The sequence below is a fragment of the Rana temporaria genome, chromosome 5 (assembly GCF_905171775.1).
Source record: "Rana temporaria chromosome 5, aRanTem1.1, whole genome shotgun sequence".
Taxonomy (NCBI): Eukaryota; Metazoa; Chordata; class Amphibia; order Anura; family Ranidae; genus Rana; species Rana temporaria.
In genome coordinates this window covers 288,324,530-288,352,035 of record NC_053493.1, presented here as the reverse complement: position 1 = coordinate 288,352,035, position 27,506 = coordinate 288,324,530, and the positions used below count along the sequence as shown (strand labels likewise).

The 27,506-nt window shown below is 43.5% G+C and overlaps 1 protein-coding gene across 1 annotated transcript; it reads left to right on the top strand.

Moving 5' to 3' along the window:
• On the top strand, positions 1-27,141 carry TUBB6 (tubulin beta 6 class V). The gene is made up of 4 exons (XM_040353939.1): positions 1-156; positions 11,875-11,983; positions 24,375-24,485; positions 25,832-27,141. Exons 1-4 carry the CDS (start codon positions 100-102, stop codon positions 26,893-26,895), a joined length of 1,341 nt encoding a protein of 446 aa, XP_040209873.1. The 5' UTR covers positions 1-99; the 3' UTR covers positions 26,896-27,141.
• Positions 27,142-27,506: the final 365 nt, after the last annotated feature.

Here is a 27,506-nt window from a genome sequence, read left to right as displayed (position 1 = left end):
GCCTGTCCTCCCAATTGTAGGGAGGATCAGACTGAAGGCAGCCACACATCTCCTGTATACAGTGTAATAACGGTGCAGGACTCACACCAGGAGCACACCATGAGGGAGATCGTGCACATCCAGGCTGGCCAATGTGGAAACCAGATCGGAACCAAGGTAAACAAGGCATGATCTGTCACTGGGTTCCATGACAGGTCCCTGATCACCTTTTATTTCAGTGATCAGCTGACTGTAAAGTATCCCAGGCTCTGATGGGTGATACTCTCAGATCAGTACTGGGGGGGGGGGGGGTAGAAAAGTTTTCACATTTTTCTTGGGTGTGTCATTCAGATCTGCTCTCCATTTCTCAGCCAAAAAGTATGTTTCCTGTTCTTCCATAGAGAAGTCAGCGAGCTGTGTCCATACAAGGATTCCATTCTCATGTGTTTACATAGAACTGATCCTGTATTCTAATGTATCATCACACTGATACTAATTATTACTCCGATCTCTAGGACTTCCCTTAGTAATAGTCCATCCAGGGTCCAGAGATCTTTAGGTTGCAAAGTGTGGTGGCCATACAGCACTTCGATTTTATCATCTGATCAATGTGCGATTCCATCAAAATGATCGACTCTGAAAACAAACAGCCATCACTTCACTTCTGTTCAATTTTTAAATCTGATTCAATCAAAATAATCGATCGTTTAGCATTAGTTGGAAGCACCAAGATACTTTGTTCATAAATACGATTGTATTTTGATAGATCAGATTATATAATGACATGCTGGAAACAGAAAGAGATACGATCAATCACTTGCTATTGTGATTTACGATCGTATCCTATCAATCAATCAAATCTGTTGCTTAGCAATAGAATCGTTTTCAATTATAGATCAGTTATTTCTTTTGAAAGAGATTGAAAATTGATCATTTATCGAAGCGTCTACGATAAGGGTCTCAAACTGGCGGCCCTTCAGCCAGGGGTGGACTGACAACTGATGGGGCCCCCGGGCAATAGAAGATTATGGGGCCCCTGGGCTTACAGATGGCCACCATGCCAGGAGGCAGGGCAGCTAAAATTTCAGGATTTTCACATCAAAAGCATGTCGCTTTCGGACATATCAAGGACAGATTTAAAAAAAAAACACAGATTTTTACATACTGTCCCTGGTATTATTGAGCCTGGCAACCCTGATGGGGCCCCCTGGCAGTGCCCGAGAGTCCCAATGGTCAGTCCGCCCCTGCCTCCAGCTGTTGCGAAACTACAAGTCCCATGAGGCATTGCAAGGCTGACAGTTAGAAGCATGACTCCCACAGGCAGAGGCATGATGGGACTTGTAGCTCCGCAACAGCTGGAGGGCCGCCAGTTTGAGACCCCTGGCTATGGCCACCATAAAACATAACCTTGAGTTGGTAGGATGCAGAAAATCTGCCTTTAAAAGTCACATAAAGGGTCGGTTCACATTGGGAATCACACAGCATTACGCTGCGTGATTCACATGCGGTGCGACTTGAGCCCATTCATTTTGATAGGCTGAATCACATCGGACTGTAGCAAAAGTAGTGCATGCACTACTTTAAAAAAAAAAACGCACTGAAACTGGATTGCATGGTACTTCTGTACCATTGGAATCGGGGAAGGCAAATGCACTGTGTTTGGGACCTGCGTTTGGGGTGTTAATTTAACATTGAAACTCACTGCAGATCGCCAACTGCAGTGGTTTTTACACAGCACCTTCTGGTGTGAACGGGCCCGCAATCCAACAGACTCTTGACTTTACAGACTAACATAAGCCCCCGCTCACGTAGGTGCGACTTGCCATGCGATTTGACAGTTACAAATCGCACCCCATTGCCAGCAATGGAACCGTTCATATCGCAGCGACTCATGTCGCAATTATGAAAAAGGTTCCTGCGCTACTTTTTCCTGATTTGATTGCGACTTGCACAGACTTCTGTTAAATGAAGCCGCAATGAAATCGGCAGTGCAAATTGCACTGATGTGCAGCTTTAAAATCGCGCTGAAGTAGTGCGTTTTCAAAGCCGCACAGGTGTGAACCAGGGCTTAGTAGCAAAATGTGTCTCATGTATAAACAAATAAATGCAACTAGAGGCAAAAGGAGCAAAGACAGAGGCCCGGATTCAGAAAGCCCGGCGTAACTTTGTGCGGGCGTAGCGTATCTCAGATACGCTACGCCGCCGTCACTTAGTGAGGCAGGTTCTGTATTCAGAAAGAACCTGCGCCCTAAGTTACGGCGGCGTAGTGTATGTGGTCCGGCGTAAGCCCGCGTAATACAAATTATCCAGGCAGTGGGCGTGTTGTATGTTAATGAATGGTGACCCCACGTAAATTACGTCTTTTACTAACGGCGCATGCGCCGTCCGTGGACGTATCCAAGTGCGCATGCTCCAAATTACGCCGCAAAGCCTCATTGGTTTCAAAGTGAATGTAACTTACGCCCAGCCCCATTCACGGACGACTTACGCAAACAACGTAAACGACGCAAAATTCTACGCTGGCCCGACGTCCATACCTAACATTGGCTACGCCTCATATAGCAGGGGTAACTTTACGCCGGAAAAAGCCTTACGTAAACAACGTAAAAAAATGCGCCGGGCGCACGTACGTTTCTGAATCGGCGTATCTACCTAATTTACATATTCTATGCGTAAATCTACAGAAGCGCCACCTAGCGGCCAGCGTAAATATGCAACTAAGATACGACGGCGTAAGAGACTTACGTCAGTCGTATCTTAGGCAAATTTCGGCGTATCTTGCTTTCTGAATACAGAAAGAAGATACGCCGGCGCATCCTAGAATTTACGCGGCGTATCAATAGATACACCAACGTAAATCCTTTCTGAATCCGGGCCAGAGTTGTTGGACTGAACAATTCGATTCCTTGATTCATTTTACCTATGGAAGAAAAGATGAAACTTGATCAGCCACTATGGACAATCATTCCATATTGTTGTGTTTCCTTTCCTATTTGGAGAGGGGATAGCACAATGGCTTCGGCTTGGTTCACACCTATGTGGGCTGCGAATGATGCGTCTTCCCAGTGTTTTTTTTTTTTTTTTTTACACACATTCTTAATGTGTTTTATGATGCGTCTTGCATTTTTGGGAAGTTTCTGTTGTCATGCGGGAAAAACCTGCAAAAACGCAGTGGAGATGCATCAAAAACGCAACCACTGTGTTTTTGATGCATTTTTTATGTGTTTCTGCTGCGTTTCCATTGACCCTTTCCAAAATAATGCACTGGTTGAAAGCGCACAGATGTGAATGTGTCCCATAGGAAATAATGTTCAATGGACTGTACTGAAAATGCACTGCAAAACGCAATGGTGTGAACCTAGCCGTAGTGCTTACTACTTATTCCTTGCGGCACTGCGGCCTTTTTGTTTGATTCTTGGCCAGGAAACACTCAGGCCCCGTACACACGACCAGTTTCCTCGGCAGAATTCAGCTTCCGACCGAGTTTCTGGCTGAATTCTGCCGAGGAAACTGGTCGTGTGTACACTTTCGGCCGAGGAAGCCGACGAGGAGCTCGACGAGGAAATAGAGAACATGTTCTCTATTTCCTCGTTGTTCTATGGGAGCTCTCGTCCCGCCGAGCTCCTCGGCGGCTTCAGGGCTGAACTGGCCGAGGAACTCGATGTGTTTGGCACGTCGAGTTCCTCGGCCGTGTGTACGAGGCCTCAGCCCCTTTTCACAATAGCAGCAGTGCTTACTGCCCCCTAAGCCCTGCTTTACACTGATGCCATTTCTGATGCGTTCCAGAATGTATGGAATCACAGGACAAATGAAATAACACGAGTTTCAGTGGAGACCATTCACATATGCAGTGCAAATCCGATGCGATTTTTAAAAATGCTTCTGTGTGAGTTTAGTACAGTCCAATCTTTAGCTCCATAGAAGTAAATGGAAACTGCACGCAGAACGCTTATCTGCCCTAAAGTAATATGATTCCAGCACATTTTCTGCAGGTCTTTGCTTTCTACCTCACCTCCCATCCTAGTGGAGAGAGAGCGACTAAATCACATATAAAATGCATTACAAACGCATCTGAACCACATCAACTTGCACTGCGGCTGCTTCTTGAAATCGCAGCACAAAACAGCTTCAAGATTTAACTTAGTCTAAATGTCTGGGGGGGGGGGGGGGGGGTTGTGTTTTTACTGCAAAATGGTGATTAGACAATGTGGGACAGCGCTGCAATTGCAAGGCAAGCATTTGGCTCATGGCTGCAATATAGTCCTATTCACTTACATGGGAGAGTTTGCGGTGTCACCTGTCAAATTCAGCATGTCATGCTAAAATTGCTTCACAACGCAGCTGCAGCAGGGTGTACCCACAAAAGTGGCACCATATCCGCTTGTAAAGGGTTGTAAAAACATGGATCAAATGCCTGTTTTTACCACCCCCTAGTGGCCTATGTGAAAGGAGCCTATCTGCATGGAGTTTGCATGGTCTCCATGTGTTTCTGGTTTCCTCCCACACTCCAAAGACATGCTGGCAGGCCAATTGGCTTCTATCTAAATTTCGCCCTCGCATATGTGTACATGTGTTATCACATTCTGCATGCCAGTCCCAATTTGCGGGATTGGGTTGGGGAAAGACCTGGCACCCTATCTTGCAAAAATTTGTTGAAAAAAGTCTATCAGATATGATGCCTATAGAACGTCTGACAGTTGGATATGACATCCATAATACACACATTATTATTATTAGTATACAAGATTTACATAGAGCCAACCATTTGTGCAGTTTTACAATATAAAGGGTAGAGATTGAAAATACAATTTAATACATGTCGGTAAGTCATAAAAAATCCACCAAGCTTTGATTTGCATTTAAAACCAGCGTAATTATATTGTGCGATTTATAACACAAATAAAACAAGGCGAAAACAGGAACAATGTCAGGGTTGTTGTGGAGAGTCACAAATTAGATTCCTTGTTTAATTTTCTTATAGAAGAAAAGATATATAAATCCTGTATAATAATAATAATAATAAAACCTGACTGGTCACTACAGGCAACCATTCCATGTTTTTGGATTTCCTTTGCTATGGGGAATGTGTGTGTGTTTGTGTGTGTGTGGGGGGGTCTGGGGTTTGGGGCACAATAGTTATGCCATGCACCACCGGGGTCCCCAGTTTTAGTCTCAGCCAAAGCATTATCTGCATGGAGTTTGCCTGTTACTGGATTTGTGTCAGTTCCCTCACATATGTGATATCTGTGTCTGTCTGTGGAGGAAGAACGGATCTGTGCAATCCCTATGAGTGGCTGAATGTAAACCAATGTGTAACTGCCTATATCCACCTACATCCAGTCAGGCCCACAAAAGCAAGCTTTGACACAAACTTATTGGGCCGGATTCAGAAAGAAGATACGACGGCGTATCTCCTGATACGCCGTCGTATCTCTGAGTCCGGCCGGCGTATCTATGCGCCTGATTCATAGATATGCCTAAGATGCGACAGGTGTAAGTGACTTACACCGTCGGATCTTAGGCTGCAATTCCAGGCCGGACGCTAGGTGGCACTTCCATATCTTTTACGCGTCGAATATGCAAATGAGCATTTACGCCGATTCAGAAACGAACGACCGCCCAGTGCTTTTTTTTTACGTCGTTTGCGTTCGGCTTTTTCCAGCGGAAAGTTACCCCTGCTATAGATATTAGGCTTCTCTTGTCAATAACTGGGTAAAGTACAAATGCCACTTGTGTCCTAAGAACACATTTCATTTTTTTTAAGCAAAAGGTTAAGTGAAACCAAAAGATCTTGTATGACAACCAGCACTCCTAGAACCCTTCCCCCTTTCCTCGACCATTGCTCAGGATTGTACGGATTTCACTTGAGTTTTAGGTTTAGAGATCTGTTCTGGGCAGGCAGTATACGTGTAGCAAGTGTCCCTCGTCTCATCCTCTTGGAATTCTGAAAAGCCCCCACAATCTCCCCATCCGGCAGCAGTCAGAACAAGGAGTGTCCTGGGTGCCTCTGCTATGCCAGGAATGCCACCAGCTGCTGTGCACCCACCTCTCACTAACTGTTATGCTATGGCCCAGCCGCCACATTTGTCAGAGCTGCAAAATCTCACATTCCTCTAGTGACTAAAGCCAGGCATAAAAATACCATCTGACAGATTTCAGTTACTTGTTTTGGTTTTGATTAGTAAGTATTAGACCCCTTTCACACTGGGGCTGCGGCCGTGGCTGCGTCAGCGCTAAAGCGATGCTTGTTTTAGCGGTGCTTTAGCGCTGTTTAAAGCGGGGGTTCACCTGATTTTTTTTTAAAAAAGCCACCAGCTACAAATACAGCAGCTGCTAACTTTTAAAAAATTAACACTTACCTGTCCAAGTCGCCGGCGACTTCGGCAGCCATTCCCCGGCCGCCATCCTCGGTAAGTGAAGCGATGCGGCTTCACTGCCTGGTTCCTTACTGCGCATGCGCGAGTCGCGCTGTGCAGTTCCCACTGGTCCCCGTTGTGTTCTGGGAGCCGAGTGTTTCCCAGAACACAACAGGGAGTCTATTCCCGGAAGTGGTGCAAATACCTGTTTTATACAGGTATCTGCACCCCCTCCCCCTGAAAGGTGTCAAATGTGGAGGGGGGGAGGGTTTCGAAAAGCGGAGGTTCACTTTTGGGTGAACCTCCGCTTTAAGCGGCGCTTTTCGGCTGTTTTTAACCACAAAGAAGGGGCAGGGCATTTGGGAGTGCTGTATACATAAAGAATTTACTTATACAGGCCAATCAGGTTTGAGCTACTATTCACTGGGAAAATGAACCAAGGAGCCTGATTGGTGACTAAGGGCAAGTTCTTTCATTTTTATATTCATGGTAATATGCCCCATATAATGTTTCTATCTACCAATATTTTCTAGGCTGCCCCCTCAGCAAATTTAGTATACTTCTGTGATTCTTCCTCATGACAAAGTGCATTAGGCATGTAAAGGTCCATACGTTCCCGAAAGCTCAGATTTATCTGATTAAATAATGCTACTTGCTGTATATAAATGAAAAACACAGTGTTTTAGCACACCAAAAATAAATATAAATGTAGGACAATCTTACTAATCAAGGTCATGTTCTGTCTGTAAAGCTGGACTTGACCCCCTTTCCCTCCTCCCACCAGAGGTACCACAGTTCTGTCATAGCTGTTCTCACCTGGAGGGCTCACATGTAAATAAACACCAATATTCATTCTAAACCACACAGATACATAAAAGAATACATTGTACATGTAGCCAAGTCCCGGGCATCTCCAGTTCTAATGGTGACCTCCAGAGTTAGGGACAGCTGACGTCCTTCTGTGTAGAGTGGGTTACGAGGCATGGTGGGTGCAATGTAGGTTAGATTAATGGGCACCAGACACTTCTTGAAGGCAAAGATATTTATTGTGTCTTCAACAGATTTGTGGGAGAGAAGGTTAGGGCCAGGACACCCTTTAGTAGTTGCAGTGTTAATTTAGCAGACTCCGACACTTCTATAGCCATGCAGGGAAAGGCATCCAGCAAGACACCACTACTTGGTCCTACTCTGCATGAGTAAGACCGCTGTCTCCTATGGCAACAATCTTGAAACAAAGGTGGTAATGAACTTTTTCACTTTTTCTACAATCTCCTATTCTAGATCTTCACTCAACTGAACTCCCAGTCTTCCACTAGATTCGCTGATCCACTGCCACAGGATCCCCTGAGCTCTTCCAATCTTCTCATTCAGTATCTTCCTCAAGCGTCACCCCCACGTCCCTGCTGGGTCCCTAGCTTGGCACTCACAGATACTCCTCAAGCATCACCCCACTGGCCTGCTCGGTCCCTGGCTTGGCACGCAATATTGCTCTGCAAGCGTCACCTTCACTGGCTGGGTCCCTGGCTTTACATCTGCTGAGGTTTCTCAATTCCTCACCGTCCCCGGCTGGTGAAAATACTGCTCTGGTACTTGCTTTAGCTACTCATAGTGGCCCCTTGTAGTAAGGTAGTAAGGTGGATGGTCCCTTAGTGGCGACAGACTTGTCACTTCTGGTTGGACTGTAAGCCGCAATCCCAACCCTACGCTGCTCTCTTGCTTCTGGATCGGCCCTAAGACAGCCTAGCAGCCAGATGTTCCTGGGGTAGACCTCAGGCTCTGGCCTAGCAACCTGGGGCAGCACAACACCCATCTACCCAGACAGCCATCCAGGTGGTACAGAAACCCGATCACCTGACCTCACCCAAATAAATAGGCACTCCCAGCAGGCCAAGAGACCCTACCCATTGGCTGAGACACCCCATCTATTCCTAATCTGTCCTTGCAATGCCCTTGTCTTATTTAATGCCACCAGATACCCAGCCATCTAGTGACAAAAGAGAGAAGTGCAGCCATTCCAGAATTAGGGTGAAATCCATTTTCAGTGGCTGTCAACTTATGAGGCAAAGGGGGCCTCAAATGTGGCCCCTAACATCGCCAAAAGGGCCACACATAATGTTCAATATATTTAATGCTTGAGAGGACTGTCAGAAGCTGCAGACCTAATAGAGGAAATGAGGGTCAGGCTACATTTTTGGCTGGGAACATGTTCCATGAGGCTAGTAAAGATCAATCAATGTTCCAACCACAGACTACTGAGGTCCGAGGGCCATATATCACATATCAAAAGGCCGCATGCCACCCTTGGGCTGCAGGTTGGGCACCAGGGCTCTAAACCCATGAAAATACATGTTCACTTAAATTTTAAATGCAGGAGAAAGTAATTTGAGAAGTAGTGCTTGCTTAGACCAACAGTCTGCGTTATACTGTGGTTGCTGGTGTGTGCTGTAGAGGGAACAGGGTGATGTGCTGATTACAACGCATCACACTATTAACTTTTTTTTTATTTTTTTTGTAACTTTATTGAACTGACATTTCATTCAACTTGATGAGGTGTAATGCATCGCAACCCACTGTGTGGAATAAATTGCAGTATGTCATACTTTTTTTCAGTGCATACCACATGATCAGGAGCCTGTCCTGTCACCTACCAATCTTTGGCCGAGAGCTGTCTGTGACAGCTCAGTCAGTGTGCTAGGAGCTCTCCCAGCTGGTATTTTTTTGTTTTAAATCATACTTACCTAGGTGGATGCTGCATCTGTCCTCAGCCGGCTCTAAGGGTGAGGACCGAGTGATTAAACACAGCCGATCACTCAGTTCTCAGTGCTCCATGAGCAGAGAGCTGGTGACTGCAGTTCCTTGCCACAGCATATATGCATTACATGGTTGGCTAAAGATGAAATAAAACAAACACAGGAGGCTAGTGTGAATATAGCCCAACTGCTCATGTATTTTTTTTTTTCACCTCTGAAATTCATTTTTTTTCCAGCAACTATAAAAGTTTCTGTTTGTGTCAGCATGTTTCCTTTAGTCTTTAGTCCTATTCCCACTGCAACCTAAATGTATGTAGCAATAAATAGACTCGACTTCTCCTATATTGTAATCATTAGTTACAGTAAATATAAAACATAATAACATACATGGGGAACAGGGTACATCCTTGCCATGTGGCTATTACAGGCCGAAGCCTGTACTTCAGAAATATAGGCCTACATTTTACAGTTACTAGATTATTAGAACTGGATAGGAAATCATCAGTTGTGATTTTATGTACAATGTATTATTTTATGTACTGTATCTGTGTGGTTTAGAATGAATATTGGTGTTTATTTACATGTGAGCCCTCCAGGTGAGAACAGCTATGACAGAACTTTGGTACCTCTGGTGGGAGGAGGGAAAGGGGGTCAAGCCCAGCTTTACAGACAGAACGTGACCTTGATTAGTAAGCTCATCCTACATTTATATTTATTTTTGGTGTGCTAAAACACTGCGTTCTCCATTTATGTACAGCAAGTAGCATTGTTTAATCAGAGAAATCTGAGCTTTCTGGAACTTATGGATCTTTACATAGTGCCTATTGCCTAATGTACTTTGTCATGAGGAAGAATCACAGAAGTATTCTAAAATTTCTGAGGGGGCAGCATAGAAAATATTGGTAGTTAAAAACATTATATGGGGCATATTACTATGAATAAAAAAATGAAAGAACTTGCCCTTAGTCACCAATCAGACTCCTTGGTTAATTTTCCTAGTAAATAGTAGCTCAAACCTGATTGGCCTGCATAAGTAAATTCTTCATTTTTGTTTTTAATAGCTATTCTTTTCTCCAGAATTTTTAAGTAGACCCCAACAAACACACACGAAAGGACACATCAATGTGCATTTGCATGCATTGACCCCCATTATCATATATGTTTCAATGCAGCATGTGTAGTATGCCATTACATGTAAAAATGTGTGTCAACATGCACTGGCATGCGTCTTCATGCATTTCCTTAAAGCACATGTGCATTTAATCAGAGGTATGAATTTGCACAAAGTGTACATGATTTTCCAAGGTTCCTGCTTTAACCTTATTAACTTCTTGCCGCCCATGTAATGCATATGTATCATGGCAAAAAGGGTGGGCTTTAATACCCTCACGCCGCACATATGAGTCTCTGGGGTTGATTTACTAAAACTAGAGAGTGAAAAATCTGGTTTACCTGTGCATGGTACCAAATCAGCTTCTAACTTCAGCTTTCTCAATTAAGCTTTGACAATAAGCCCACGTTCACATTGGGCCAATTTTGGCATGCGATTGGACATGTCAAATCGCATGCCAAATGTTTCTGTGCTGAGAGTGTGCTCACTCTGCCCTCCCAGCCCAGTGATAAACTGCCATAGACAGCTCCCGGTCATCAGTAATAATCAGGAGCCAGCGGGTTCAACTGTCAATCAGGAGGCCACTATGACAGCCAATCACAGTGGTCACATGATCGAACAGTTCTTCCCACCCCCCTGGCGTAAATACCCTGATAAAGACACAAACTGCAAAATATATCCTCCCTGCAACAAAAACAACAACTCACCTCTCTTGCTGCCCATGCTGGCAAATTAAATCTCTGAGTGGGGTATCAGAAATCTGATACTTTTGGCAGCATTGAATTCCTTGTCCCTTGTTGCACTTAGTAGTTCGATCCACTGGCCCCTAGGGGAGGAGCAACTGTAGTGGGGACCAGAAAACTGACACTTCCATAAGTGTCAGATTTTGCTGGATCTTCAGGCACTAGTTTCTCTTCACTATTGGAAAGATTGGTGGCATGGACAGAAGAAGAGATGAGTATTCTATGTGCCATTTAGAGGGCAGGCTTTATTGTAAGGTTTTATTTTAGCCACAGAATTCATTTAAAACACTGGCACTGTTAGCGTGTAGCAAATAAAATAAGCCACACATCGCTGTAAAAGAATATGTGGCAGTCTCAGCCCGGGCTCCTGCCAGGCCATGCTCTCAACGCGTTTTGCTCTGCCCCCTGGTACTTTATCATCGTCCCCATGATTAAACTCTGGGGGCAGAGCGATACCCATTGGGAGTGTGGCCTGGCCGGAGCCTGCTGCGAATTTGTAGTGATGTGCGGCATTGTTTCTTCATGCTGATGTTTGTAGCCGAGACACGCTCCATTCCCAGCTCCATTCCCAGCATGCACTCCCAGCAGTTGGCGATGGACTAGGATGCTCTGGAGTCTAAGTGGCACCTACATTTTTACATTGGCTCACACTGGCACTGTTACCCTTACATAGCATACAAGGTACTTTGTAAAAGATCTATTTCATAGATCTTACATGGGCTTGATTATGATTAAAAACTTTTAATAAAAGGATATATTTTCTGTATGTACTGTTTTAATATTTTGACTTAAAATATTTCTTACCTTACAAAATAATTTCAGAAAATGTGATTTAGTTGTGTAACTATCAAAGATGATCTTAACTGTTGTTGAAGTTGTTTTCTCAAGTTCTAACCTGGATTTGTTTCCTCTCTGTCCTTATTCTTCTTTCCAAGTTTTGGGAGGTGATCAGTGACGAGCATGGCATCGATCCAGCAGGAAGTTACGTCGGAGATTCAGCCCTGCAGCTTGAGAGGATCAATGTGTACTACAATGAATCATCCTGTGAGTGTCTCATAAGCAGTGCTAGGAAGTCATGACATGGGCTGGGCACATGTGTTGGGAGGATCTGTATTGTCTTGTACTTACATCAAGAGGAGCTTACATTTCTGCACAAAGAGCTGTAAAGGAGAGTAACAAATGATGTATCCTGGGGAATTATAGCATGTCATCAGAAGATTATCACTTTACAGATGATACCCAGAATGTACTGTTAGAAGCAGAATGCTGCCTGGGTTATGTTCAGAACAAGCACTGAGTTGTAGTTTTATAAAATAAAGAAAAATAAAGACCTTGCATGCCACCTGAACTGCAAAGAATTTTCTAATGCCTCGTACATATGACCGGTTTTCCCGTCGGGAAAACTGCCGGGGAAAAAAAAAGAGAACCAGCTTTCTTTTTTGCCGTCGGGATTCCCAGTGGACTTTATCCCGTCGGGAAAACCAGTCGTGTATATGCTTTTCCGAGGGGAAAAAAAACACACATGCTCAGAATCAAGTATGAGACGTGAGCGCTCGTTCTGGTAAAACTAGCGTTCGTAATGGAGATAGCACATTCGTCACGCTGTAACGGACTGAAAAGCACGAAGACTGAAAAGCGCGAATCGTCCCTCACCAAACTTTTACTAACATAAGGATCAGCAAAAGCAGCCCAAAAGGTGACGCCGTTTGAATAGAACTTCCCCTTTATAGTCCTGTCGAGAAACAAAAGGGAGATTCCCCTAGTGGACTTTAAAGGCACCAAAATATATATATATATATATATATATATATATATATATATATATACATAAACAAACTCAAAAAGTAAGGTATAAATATAATTTATTGTGCATATATCAAAAAGTTTGTTTATACAATAAAATAGAATCGTATATGGAACAGTTTATAGTCCCGTCGTACGTGTTGTACGTCACCGCGCTTTGGACGGGCGGTATTTGGCCTGAACGTGACACAGAGTTAGGCTAATATTCATTACCTACTGGGATGATCCGGAGCAATAGTTTTGAGAGGAGGGAGAGACCCTGCCAAACAATAGCCATCAGACCTCATACGGCAGCCCGAAGTACAATGCGGCCGAAAGCCAAATCCTCGGCTGCTCGAACATCCACGTGATAACATTTTGTGAACGTATGCACTGAAGACCAGGTAGCAGCCTTACAAATCTGAGCCACAGATACCTTATGACGAAAAGCCCAGGTGGTTCCTACACCCATGGTAGAATGAGCTCTCACCCTGAAGGGAGGAGCCTTTGGTTTCAGACCATAGGCCTGAATGACCAATTGATGGACCAAATGGGCAATGGAAGCCTTGGAAGCTGCCTGCCCCTTCTTGGGTCCTTCTGGTAAAATAAAAAAAAAGGAAAAACTTAGTTTTTTTTCTGCCGAGAAAAATGGTCGTGTATACGAGGCATAACTCAGCGTTTCTCAAATCCAGTCCTCAAGGCGCTACAACAGGTTATGTTTTCAGGCTTTCCATTATTTTGCACGTGATTTGATCAGTTTCACTGCCTTAGTAATTAGCAAAGCTTTTCCAGGAAATACTGAAATCATGACCTGTTGGGGTGCCTTGAATACTGGAGTTGAGAAACACTGCTCTAACTCCTTAGCAAACCAGTCCCTAAGGCTGAACAAATAAAAAACGTACAGCTTTCTCCAGCCACGCTATACATACTGTTGTATTCTGACAGCTGACACTGGCAGCTGTCAGAATACCTAAACAGCTGTTTGGCTGACTATTTTTCTTCCAGCTCCTTTGTTGTTTTTAATCGAAGGATGTCAGCTGGGAGGATGCCAAGAGGGCCACCCATGAAGCAAATTTTGATGGTTAATCAGGAACCGGCTAAAATATGATAAGTGTATGGCCAGCTCTAATTTATCCAGAGAGTAAAAAATAAACTTATAGACAAATAGTAAATAATGTTGTCTGGTGCTTTCCCCTTACATTGCAGCACTCTGGGCACAGATGATAGCTCTGTTCATCAACCATCTATTTTGGTGGGTGATTTTCAAGAACTCGTACTGCAACTTCAATAACTAACATAGAGAAGATGTGCTAACCATTGTAGTCCTGTTACAATAATTAGTGAGTGACAAACATGTCTATTTGTTATTAAAGCCGAGGTCCACACAAAAATGGAACCTCTGCTTTTCAGAACTCCCCCCCCCCTCAGGTGTCACATTTGGCACCTTTCAGGGGGGGGGTCCAGATACCTGTATAATACAGATATTTGCACCCACTTCCGGGCATAGACCCCTGCATAATCTGCAGGGGTCTACGTCACTTCCCGCCCCCCTTCCCCGTCTTCTGGGAAACACAGAGGTCCCAGAAGACAGCGGGGACCAGTGAGGACTCGTGCATGCGCAGTATTGTTTATTGTTTATTGCTTATTGCTTGTATAGCGTAGAATCACCCGAAGGTATCGAAACGCTTCCAGACATTAACAATTCACAGCAAGACCGAGTGTTACAAGCATAAATTAACATAGTAACAATATAAAATATGTACCACAATTAAAATCAACTAATAAAACAACAATATCACACCATAAAACCAAAACAGTACAAAAACCATAGAAATGACATAAGAACAAAGGAGAGACAACACACAATTCCCCACACAAACAGATCTAGCAGTGCTTCCCTCTAGAATGACCCTAACCTCACTCTTCCTATCAATCTGCCTCTGCCCACAGATAGGTTTTTAGATCCCTCCTGAATGTGGGTAGGTCAGGACTCTGTCTAAGACTTAGGGGAAGTAGATTCCATTCTCTCGGGCCAAGGATAGAAAAAGCCCTGCCCCCCCATTTTTTCAGCCGACTCTTTGGCTGTTCTAAAACGGAATTGGGAGCTCCATCTAAGGGAGCGGCCAGTAACATGTCTATTCAATTTCTCACATAGATAGGCGGGTCCTAGCCCGTGAAACGCTTTAAAAACAAGTGTTAGAATTTTAAAACGCACCCTCTGACCAACTGGCAGCCAATGCAGGGCAGCCTGATGTCTCGCGGTGGGGCAGTGGCCTCTGAGATTTAATGCAAGCCTTACCGCCTGATTCTGGACTTTTTGAAGTCTCCTAATCTGGACTTGAGGTAGTCCAGCCAGGAGACCATTACAATAGTCCAGATGTGGAAGGACCAGAGCGCGCACTACCGAGATCCTCTCCAGATCTGACAGAAAAGGCAAAATGCGGTAAAGAAGCCGCATCTTAAAATGGCAGGTCTTGACAACCTGACCGACATAGGGGATTAGCGTCAAGTCGCTGTCAATTAGGACCCCTAGTGTCCCCACCGCAGTAGGGACCGCAGCGCTTCACTTCCTGATTCCCTCACACAGGATGGCGGCGGGGGCAGCTGAAATACAAAGCTAAGGGTGGCCCTGCAGACACCACCTGCCTCAGCAAACTTTTACAAATCAGAAACGGCAGAAAAACAAGTAGATTTCCAGATCTTTCTTCCAAGCAGGATTCAAACTAGGGGGATTTTAGTCAGACACCAGTTACCCTCCATGCAAACATGGGGAGAACATACAAACTCCAGGTAGACCATGTCCTGGGAACTGGTGAAAAGCTGCTGCTACTAATATGAACTGGACATTGGCAGCCAAACAGCTGATATAAGTAAGATGGTGTCACACTATACTGCATGTTGATTGGATTTCTCTTGTAATCCAGATATAAAAACATCTCTATACACCCAAATCTGTTAATTAGTCATCCATTTAGAGGGTGAGCAGCAGTACACTCTGTGTGTTTTTTTGAAAAATGTTCTCCGTCTCACACTGTTTTTAAACTGGATACTGTTACTCTCATCACTGTTTATTTTGGCTGTTTTCCTACATCTCTTTTTTTCTTGGCATCTTTCTTCCCCTCATCTGCTTTATATGAAACAAACTGTTTTTTTTTTAGTGTCACAGCTAAAATAAACCTTTCCAACATATTTCAGATCCCTCTGTAAATGTTTAAGACTGCTTGGATCATAAAATCAACACATCTTATACATAATTTTGTTATGCAGAGACCTAAAACCCTAACCTTAGATAGCACCCATGGACTCCTGCCTTTTAGGCCTTATTTACAGGGGCAACTACATACATATTAATATATGTATAGGTGTTAACATTAAATGAGAAGTATGGGTTTACTTATTTCTTTGATTCGTACTTACCTTGGTGGATGGAGAATCAGACTGCAGCTGTCCCCCGCCGTCTTTGCACTGAGAACCGAGCCACCAAACACCGCCGATGGCTCGGTTCTCACAGATCCCTGAGAGAAAAGCTGCTGACTGTCAGTCAGCGTCTTTCCTCTCTGCTTCTCCACGCTCATTGGAGCGCTAAGCTGCAGAGGGGCGGGGAGAGGCTGTCTCAGAGGCTCGCTGAGACTGCCATCAATCAAGGCAGCTGGCGGATCCCGACTTGGAAGTCGTGATGAAACGCTGCCCCGACTAATGGCAGTGACGTCAGCGGAGAGCGGACTTCAGACTGCCCTCCACTGAAAATGGGTCACAAGAGTGCAAAACTAATTGCACTCCTGTGACCCAGAGGAGAAGCCCAGCCTAAAAAGCTCAGGCTGGACTTCTCTATTAAGGGATCCTTAAGGCTTCATTCTCATCTATGCATTTTTAGTGCTTTTTGCATTTTTCAGATTTGCACTACAGCCCATTTAACATGGTTTCCTATGGAACACATTCTGTTAAGCAAATCTGCAAAATGCAAAAAGCACTAAAAGTGCATAGATGAGAATCAAGCCTAAGGCCTTGTTTACACCTATGCATTTTTTAGTGCGTTTTCAGTTTTGCCGACTACAGTCCATTTAACATGGTTTCCCATGGGTCATCTGCGCATTTTATGGAAAGGGTTAGGGACTTTTTTTCCTTTTTTGGTTCCATAGACTTCAATGGATCAAAAAATAGGATTCTTTTCGTCACACTTACCTCTAAAAATCCTTTTCTTTGAGTACATCACGTGACACAGAGTTAGGCTAATATTCATTACCTACTGGGTTATACGTCATCTCCAGGTGAATTGACACTGGTAGACCAAAGGTCTTTAGACAGGAAGTGATCCCCTATATAACCCCTCCCATACAGGAAGTACTTCAGTTTTGTAGCAAGCACTTAATCCTCAAAAAGAGGGGAGGGACCTCTGTGTCCTGTGATGAACTCAAAGAAAAGGATTTTTACAGGTAAGTATAACAAAAAAAAAATACTATTTTCTTTATCATACATCATGGGACACAGAGTTAGGCTAATATTCATTACCTACTGGGATGATCCGGAGCAATAGTTTTGAGAGGAGGGAGACACCCTGCCAAACAATAGCCATCAGACCTCATACGGCAGCCTGAAGTACAATGCGGCTGAAAGCTGCTCGAACATCCACGTGATAACATTTTGTGAACGTATGCTCTAAACACCAGGTAGAAGCCTTACAAATCTGAGCCACAGATACCCGAAGGCGAAAAGCCCAGGTGGTTCCTACACCCATGGTAGAATGCGCTCTCACCCTGAAGGGAGGAGCCTTTGGTTTCAGACCATAGGCCTGAATGACCAATTGACGGACCCAATGGGCAATGGAAGCCTTGGAAGCTGCCTGCCCCTTCTTGGGTCCTTCTGGTAAAACAAAAAAGGAGTCTGATCCTCGGATCTCTGTAGATCCAGAAAAATAAACTCTGACTGCTCGCACTACATCCAAGGAGTGCAGTCGTTTCTGTTTCGCCGAACGAGGCTGAGAGAAAAAAGTATGGAAAATTATCAAGTATGGTTCCCTGCACAAAAGGGCTGCCAGCTCTGATACCCTTCTAGCCGAGGTGAAAACCATGTGACTGCAACTCAAATGGAATTTTCTTGATAGGCTCAAATGGTTGTTTCTGTAACACATAAAGCACCAAATTTAAGTCCCAAGGACACATGGGTGACCTGAGGGGAAGCAACAAATTACCCCCTGGATCAGTGAATGGGAGGCTAAGGCCTCATACACACGACCGAGTTTCTCGGCAAAAACCAGCAAGAAATTTGCTGTGATTTTTTTTTTGCCGAGGAAACCGGTCGTATGTACATTTTTCGACAAGGAAACTGTCGAGGATCCCGTCGAGCCAAAAAGAGAGCATGTCTTCTTTTTCCTCGACGGGAATGGAGAAACTTGCCTTGTCGAGTTCCTCGACAGCCTAACAAGGAACTCGACGAGGAAAACAATGTGTTTCGCCCGTCGAGTTTCTCGGTCGTGTGTACGAGGCTTTAGGGCCTTTGGAAGAATACTGACAAGGCTGAAATCTGAGCCCTGTTTGTACTCAAAGCCAATATGATTTCCACAGCCAACTGTAGAAAAGAGAGAATTCTCCCAATTATTTATAAGCAAGCAATATAAGTCTTCCAGACTCTACAATAGATTGTCCTAGTGACTGTTTTTCTGGCATTCACTAGGGTAGACACCACCAGTCCCGAGATGCCCCGATCCTTTAACACCCTGGCTTCAATAGCCATGCCGTCAAATTTACAGACTGTAAATTGAGGTGGAATATAAGACCTTGAGACAGTAGATGAAACTGATAGAAGTCACAAGACTGCTAAATACTGCTGATGAGAAGGTATTTATCAGTTATATTTAATAAAATAATTGCATTTCCATGTTCTGTGTACTGTGGGAGACCAGATATAGTGAATGCAGGGTACTGGGTTTAGTAACACTTTTACCACTTAAGGACCGCCTAATGCTGATATACGTCGGCAGAATGGCACGGCTGGGCACAGGCACGTACAGGTACGGCTGGGCACAGGCACAACGACCCGATCGCCGCCGGTGTCCCGTGATCGGTCACAGGAGCTGAAGAACGGGGAGAGGTGTGTGTAAACACACCTTCCCCATTCTTCACTGTGGCAATGTCAGTGATCGTCTGTTCCCTGATATAGGGAACGACGATCACTGACGTCACACGTCCAGCCCCACCCCCCTACAGTTAGAAACACACATGAGGTCACACTTAACCCCTTCAGCGCCCCTAGTGGTTAACTCCTAAACTACAATTGTCATTTTCACAGTTATCAGTGCATTTTTATAGCACTTTTCGCTGTGAAAATGACAATGGTCCCAAAAATGTGTCAAAATTGTCCGATGTGTCTGCTATAATGTCGCAGTCACAAAAAAAAATCACTGATCGCCGCCATTAGTAGCAAAAAAAAAAATTATTAATAAAGATGCAATAAAACTATCCCCTATTTTGTAAACGCTATAAATTTTGCGCAAACCAATCGATAAACGCTTATTGCGATTTTTTTTTACCAAAAATATGTAGAAGAATACGTATTGGCCTAAACTGAGAAAAAAAATCGTGGTTACTTACCGGTAACATCCCTTTTTCAGGAGTCTTTCAGGAAAGCCACCGTAGAGAGACACAGGCTCCTCCCCTCTTAGGAAACACTGTCTTCCAATCAAATATTTATATTTTTTCGGGTTGTAAAAAATTATCGTGTGTGGGCTAAAACGACTTTAAAAACCCACGCATGCTCAGAAGCAAGTTATGAGACGGGAGCGCTCGTTCTGGTAAAACTACCGTTCGTAATGGAGTAAGCACATTCATCACGCTGTAACAGACAGCGCGAATCGTCTTTTACTAACACGAAATCAGCTAAAGGGTGACGTCATCCGAATGGAACTTCCCCTTTATAGCGCCGTCGTACGTGTTGTACGTCACCACGCTTTGCTAGAGCATTTATTTTTGTGTGGGCAACGCCGTTTTAATGATGAAGTTGGAAAAAACGTTGTTTTATAAATGACGAAAAATGATCGTGTGTACGCGGCATAACAATAGAATTGCTATTTGTATTTACCACTGCATAGAGATATTTAAGAATAAATTGCCTTTTTTTAAACTTTACATTTTAAGTAAATTATACACACTTTTTTTTTTTTTTAATCGAAACAATATTCCGCCAACGAATCGATTATGAAAATAATCGTTAGTTGCAGCCCTACACTAAAGGTAACCTATGCTCACTTTCAATTGCTCAGTCGCATGACAGATTTTATTTAGTATTACTAATGACATTATTATGATACTCATTAACCTTTGGAGCAGCTAAGGAACTTTGGGCCAGATTCACAGAAAAAGTATGCCGGAGTATCTGCTGATACTCCGGCGTACTTTCAAATTTGCCGCGTCGTATCTTTATTTTGAATTCTCAAACAAAGATACGACGGCATTTGGCTAAGATCCGACAGGCGTACGGCTTCGTACGCCTTCGGATCTTAGGATGCAATACTTTGCGCGCCCGCTGGGTGGAGTTGGCGTAGTTTTCCGCGTCGGGTATGCTAATTAGCTTTTTACGGCGATCCACGAAGGTACGCGCGTTCGTCGCATTTTCTTACGTCGTCGCTAGTCGGCTTTTCCCGTCGTAAAGTTGCGAGTGCTATTTCAATGGCTTATATTTAGACCAGCCATGTTAAAGCATAGCCGTCGTTTCCGCGTCGAATTTTGAATTTTTGCGTAAGTCGTCCGGGAATAGGAAAGGATGTAACGCACGTCGCCGTTCAAAAAATTACGTCGGTGCGACGTCATTTCGCGCAAAGCACGGCGGGAAATTTCAAAACGGAGCATGCGCAGTACGTTCGGCGCGGGAACGCGCCTAATTTAAATGATACACGCCCCATTTGAATTAGGCGGGCTTGCGCCGGACGGCTTTACGCTACGCCGCCGCAAGTTTACAGGCAAGTGCTTTGTGAATCAAGCACTTGCGCTGAAAACTTGCGGCGGTGTAACGTAAATGACATACGTTACGCCGCCGCAAATGTATGTGAATCTGGCCCTTTATTTTTAAAAAAAATACATCCATTATGACCAGCAAAAAAAGACAAGCAGACAAAATATGAACACCTGACAGACAAATACGCACTATAAGCTGTACTCTTTTATGTAATACTTCTATACTCTTCATCTGAAGTTTGGTAAAGGTCTGGAGAGTGTTACGCTAGCTCCATTCCCTTGTAGGTGGCAATGCTTTGTAGTATCATAAACCTCTCATAAATCACAGGCCAAGGTCAGCCTCTGTAGAGAGCTTCTAATATGTAGGAGATAGTCCGATCTACGCTGATACTCATTCCTGTGATGTTTTATTCACGTTAAAGTGTCTTCTGCACGTATACATTACCTCCATTCTAGTAAAACAGTTCTGTTTACATGTAACCGATGGGTATGCTGGTATGATCAAAATGTCAGTTTCAAGACTAAAAATGGAGCTGTTTGTGTTCTCACAGAGCAGGTCTGTGCAAGGATTTCAGCAACACCATAAACTCAATATGTCATCATCCTGAAAGAGACAATAATGTTTAAAAGAAGAAACTGCAATCTCCAAATAATGTTGTAAAAAGACGGATCTGCCGAAAGCGTGAAATACGGTGGTGGTATATGTGGTGTCATTTGTTATTGTATGCACTGGACAATGTCACACAGACGGTAAATACTGGACAGTTCAGTAAAAGGATGCTTTGCACTGTTCTTGTGACAAAATGTATACACTTTGTGCAGTGCTTTATAAAATAAAGGTTTTCATGGGTCCCTCAGCGGCAGTCTCGGCTCCTCCCCCCAAGAAATAACCCCTTTCATGAGAGTTCTCTCCCATGGGGGTTAGTTGTTGCGGACGCACTCCCGTGATACAGCCTGCGGCCATAGCCACCAACTGTATCACTCTGCCCCCCCCGACGCACCACTGATTTGATTGACAGCAGCGGGAGCCAATGGCTGTGCTGCTACCGTGTTTCACCGAAAATAAGCCCGGGTCTTATATTAATTATGCCAACAAAAGACACAGTAGGGCTTATTTTCAGGACATTTTATGTAATTTGATGTCTTCTCTCCCCCTCTCCCTCCCTGCCTGTCAGGAATCCCCAGTGTGAACGGAGTTAAAATGCTTGTAAAATCCTATAATCCACTATATTACAATAGTGTATATAATGTACAATGTGTGTGTTTCTGTAATATAATTGTGCCAAATACCTTTGTTATAGAGCCACTCTGTGCTTCTGTTACCCGCCGCAGCTCTCTTCCCCGGCAATTATATTACAGAAACACACACATTGTACATTATATAATACTATAATAGAGTGGATTAGCATTTTTAACTAGGGCTTATTTTCAGGGTAGGGCTTATATTGCAGCCCTCCTGGAAAATAACGCTAGGTCTTATTTTCAGGGTAGGTCTTATTTTTGGGGAAACAGGGTATCAATCAACCAATGAATGAGCCGAGAAGCCCGGCTGAAAAGCCAGTGCGTTCACGGCGTGGGACTTTCGAGGGGTGAAAAAACATGAACCTTTACAACCCCTTTAATCAAATATTCACAGAGAAGACCTTTCAAACCTAAACAGAACCGTGTAGGTCAGGAGCAAAGATGGAAGCAAAATCAAACCTGCTGGAAACAGGATTTCTGTTCAATAAAGGTTATTCTTTATTTTAAAAATGTTCATAGGTGGCAGGAAAAAAAATGTGCATAATATTTAATTGCAACAAATGTAAAACTTTTTTCATTATACTTTAAAGCGATTTTAAAGTCTTGTTTTTTTTCCATATACAAATAACAAACATGTTATACTTACCTATTCTGTTGTAGGGATTTGCGCAGAGCAGCCCAGATTCTCCTCTTCTTGGGTCCCTCTTCTGTGATCCTGGCACCTCCCTCGTGTTGAGTGCCCCCACAGCAAGCAGCTTGCTATGGGGACACCCGATCCAAATCACAGCTCCCTGTGTCCATTCTGACAAGGATCCCTGTCCCTGCCTCATCTCTATCCTGATTGGCTAGCTGACTTTGATTGACAGCAGCGGGAGTCAATGGCACCGCTGCCACGTCTCAGCCAATCAGGAGGGAGAATCTCGGATGGCTGAGACACTCGTGGACATTGATGGACAGAGTGGGACATCAGGTAATTATTAGGTGGGCTAAGGGGAGGCTGCTGCACACAGAGGGCCAGATTCTCATACAGCGGCATATCTATAGGCGGGCGTAACGTATCCGATTTACGTTACGCCTCCGCAACTTAGACGGGCAAGTGCAGTATTCTCAAAGCACTTGCTCCGTAAGTTGCGGCGGCGTAGTGTAAATCGGTCGGCGTAAGCCCACCTAATTCAAATGTGGAACAGGGGGGCGTGTTTTATGTAAAATAACCATGACCCGACGTGATTGACGTTTTTCACGAACGGCGCATGTGCAGTCCGTGGACATATCCCAGTGTGCATTGCTCCAAATACGCCGCGAGGACGTATTGATTTTGACGTGAACGTAAATTACGTCCAGCCCCATTCACGACGACTTACGCAAACGACGTAAAATATTCAAAAATTCGACGCGGGAACGACGTCAATACTTAACATTGGTACGCCGCATGTACGCCACCATATAGCAGGGGTAACTTTACGCCGGGAAGACGTAAACGGCGTATCTGTACTGCGTCGGCCGGCGTACGTTCGTGAATTTGCGTATCTAGTTGATTTACATATTTCTAGGCATAAATCAGCGTACACGCCCCTAGCGGCCAGTGTAAATATGCAGTTACGATCCGCCGGTCGGATCTAATAGAAATCTATTCGTAACTGATTCTAAGAATCAGGCGCATAGATATGATGGAACAACTCAGAGATAAGTAGGCGTATCTGGAGATACGCCGTCGTATCTCCTTTGTGAATCTGGGCCAGAGTGTTTTTTATCTTCATGTATAGAATGCATTAAGATAAAAAAAAACTGCTGCCTTTACAACTCCTTTAAGAAGTATAAACAATACCAAAATGGAAAACATATTATACGTATCAAAACTGCTCTTACAACAGACCTCCAAATGTCAATTTGCCATTGCTTATGCCTAGTACACACGGTGAGAAAACCAGACGAAAAAATACCGCTTTTGGAGCCATCATACGATAATCTTTAGTACACAGATTTTGAGAGTTGATCACGACAGTTAATGCAAAATAATCTGAAGGGGCAAGCACAAAAATGTTTCTAGTACGATAACAGAACAAATTATTTTCGTATAATTAGTATGGTAATTTGTACGAAAAAAAATTGTGTGACCAAGACCACGCATGCTCAGAAACTAAAGACCAATACAATACAATATATTACATCACTTCCGAAGTTGTATTCTGTCTTACAAGAATTTTTGTAACCTATTGGTTTTCAATATTAGACTAGCATACAAAAAATAAATAAACGGACGATCATTCCTCCATTATTCTTATCGTGTGTACGAGGCATTAGGACCTAGTAAAGTCTAGGCTAAATTAAAGAGCTAATAATGATAATAATTATGCACCTTCAAAAAAGAAAATAATAATAAAAAAAGTATCACATGTATTGCATAAGAATACTATTTGCATATGTGAATATACATGAATAGCTTATTTTCCTCTTTGTTTTTACAGCTCAGAAATATGTACCAAGAGCCGTGCTTGTTGATCTTGAACCTGGGACTATGGACAGTGTACGGTCCGGCCCATTTGGACAACTTTTCAGACCAGATAATTTTATCTTTGGTACGTCCAACATTGTGTAAAAACGTAATCGCAAAGTAACAAGTGTAAAGAATACATGTTGATTCTGCCAGAAATTCAGCTAGCATGTACTGTATGTTCCTGTGCACGCTATGTTTCGACAGCTATCAGTGGTCACATATCTCACTGTGAACTATAGAAAATATCCCCCTATGTTATGGAGATAAAGAAAAAAAAAAGATATGCTTTGTACTACTAACACACTTCCTGTGCTAGGGTGACGGCGCTTCTTGTCCATAGTAGTACAGTGAATAAGCATTGTGAACCTAGGATAGGAAGTGTGCTACTGGCAGGAATACTGGAAATAGGGGGAAAAGGACTGGTAAGCTGCAGTATATAAAATTAAAGTTTGGGTTGAGATACACTTTAAACTTACTACAGTACACGTGCAATGTTTTTCTATGGCTTTGTTGCAGGTGGAATGTGATGAGTCTTTGCACCAGCTTAACCACTTCAGCCCTGGAAGAATTGGCTGCAAAATGACCGGGCCATTTTTTGTGATTTGGCATTGCGTCGCTTTAGCTGACAATTGTGCGGTCATGCGATGCTGTACCCAAACAAAATTGGTGTCCTTTTTTCCCCCACAAAAAGAGCTTTCTTTTGGTGGTATTTGATCACCTCTGCGGTTTTTATTTTTTGTGCTATAAACAAAAGAAGAGCATCAATTTTGAAAAAAACAACACAATATCTTTTACTTTTTGCTATAATCATTTTTTTTTTATCGCAATAAGCATATATTGATTGGTTTGCATTATGGCGGACACATCGGACACTTTTGACACATTTTTGGGACCATTGTCATTTATACAGCGAACAGCGCTATAAAAATGCACTGTTACTGTGTAAATGACACTGGCAGGGAAGGGGTAACCACTAGGGGCACTGAATGGGTTAAGTGTGTCCTAGGGATGTGTTCCAACTGTGGGGGGGGGTGGGCTACCAGTAACACAACAGTGATCACTGCTCCCGATGACAGGGAGCAGTAGATCACGGTCCTGTCTCTAGGCAGAACAGGGAAATGCCTTGTTTACATAGGTATCTCCCCGATCTGCCTCTCTTGACCTCAATTGCAGGCCGCCGGCGAACATCGAGTTTCCGGGACCCGCGAGCACACTCCCGAGGCACGCAGCGGGCGGGCGCCCGCTGGGCGGCAAATTCAAAAGGACGCACAGGTACGCCCATTTGCCTGCCTGTGCCATTCTGCCGACGTATATCGGCGTGTGGCGGTCGGGAACTGGTTAAATTAAATGATCCAGATGTTTTTTTTGTATTGTACTGTACTTTGAAAATGCAGATGTAGCTAAATAATGACTTTGCTTTGATTGCAGGTCAAACTGGAGCAGGGAATAATTGGGCCAAGGGACATTATACAGAAGGGGCAGAGCTGGTAGATTCTGTTCTGGATATAGTCAGAAAGGAATGTGAACATTGTGACTGTCTGCAAGGCTTCCAGCTCACTCACTCTCTTGGAGGAGGAACAGGTTCTGGAATGGGGACACTGCTCATAAGCAAGATCAGAGAAGAATTCCCAGATAGAATTATGAACACCTTCAGTGTGATGCCTTCACCTAAAGTTTCTGACACAGTTGTAGAGCCATACAATGCCACTTTGTCTGTACACCAGTTGGTTGAAAATACAGATGAGACCTACTGCATTGATAATGAAGCTTTGTATGACATTTGCTTTCGCACCCTGAAACTCACCACACCTACCTATGGAGATCTAAATCACCTGGTGTCTTCCACAATGAGCGGAGTAACCACCTCTCTGCGCTTTCCAGGCCAGCTTAATGCAGATCTTCGAAAGCTAGCTGTAAACATGGTTCCATTTCCACGTCTTCATTTCTTTATGCCTGGCTTTGCACCCCTAACTGCCAGAGGAAGCCAGCAATATCGAGCGCTCACTGTACCTGAACTTACCCAACAGATGTTTGATGCCAAGAACATGATGGCAGCATGTGACCCACGGCATGGACGCTATCTAACAGTGGCTACAGTCTTTAGAGGGCCCATGTCCATGAAGGAGGTTGACGAGCAAATGCTGGCAGTCCAAAACAAAAACAGTAGTTACTTTGTAGAATGGATCCCCAATAATGTGAAGGTGGCAGTGTGTGACATACCACCAAGAGGTCTGAAAATGGCCTCCACATTTATTGGCAACAGTACAGCTATTCAAGAGTTATTTAAAAGAATCTCAGAACAGTTTTCTGCGATGTTCAGAAGAAAGGCTTTCTTGCACTGGTTTACCGGGGAAGGAATGGATGAGATGGAATTTACAGAAGCGGAGAGCAACATGAATGACCTTGTCTCAGAATACCAACAATATCAAGAAGCTACTGCAAATGATGGGGAGGAAACTTTTGAAGAGGATGAGGAAATCATCCAGGAGTAAAAGAGGGTCCCCTAAAAATCCCAGCAAGTGGAACAAAAGATTCGAGAATTTAAATGTCTTTTAAAATTGTTGGAGGATAGCAAATGTTATGCTTGTAGGATATTATATTTGTATGAGAATGTTTTTATTTTACTGCTATTTTTAGAAAAAAAATTCCATACTTTCCCTGAACTTATGTATTTAATGTGGATACATTGATGTCCCTTGCAAATGTGATCTGGTTTAATAAAAAAAAATACACTTACATCAAAGTGTGAATTTATACACATTGACATTGCATAATTTAAATGGACAAGACTGTAGTCTTATTTCTAAATAGTGAAAAAAAAAAAAAAGCGATAATGTTTTTTTCCACTTGAAAGAAAAAGAAGGACCTGGTCCAAATATGTTTGTGGCCATTATGTGAGATGAATAGTACATTACATTCTGACCTAATGAATACGTAAAAAAATCATGAAGGTCAATCAAAATCAGCCTTTTAAAGTCAAATTTACTGTATATCTGCAGTTACATACAGTTTTAATCCTCAGGAAAAGACAAAGCTCTTGGAGCAACTGTTGCTATGTTGTTTTTGGTATTTTTACCTCATGTGGTAAAGCGATCCACAGCCT

What these genes read in the sequence shown, in the direction of transcription:
- TUBB6 (XM_040353939.1), top strand. Translation starts at nt 100, where the DNA reads ATGAGGGAGATCGTGCACATCCAGGCTGGCCAATGTGGAAACCAGATC. An exon ending in GAAACCAGATCGGAACCAAG is followed by an intron (nt 157 to 11,874) that starts GTAAACAAGGCA and finishes CTTCTTTCCAAG; the next exon opens with TTTTGGGAGGTGATCAGTGA. An exon ending in GTACTACAATGAATCATCCT is followed by an intron (nt 11,984 to 24,374) that starts GTGAGTGTCTCA and finishes TTGTTTTTACAG; the next exon opens with CTCAGAAATATGTACCAAGA.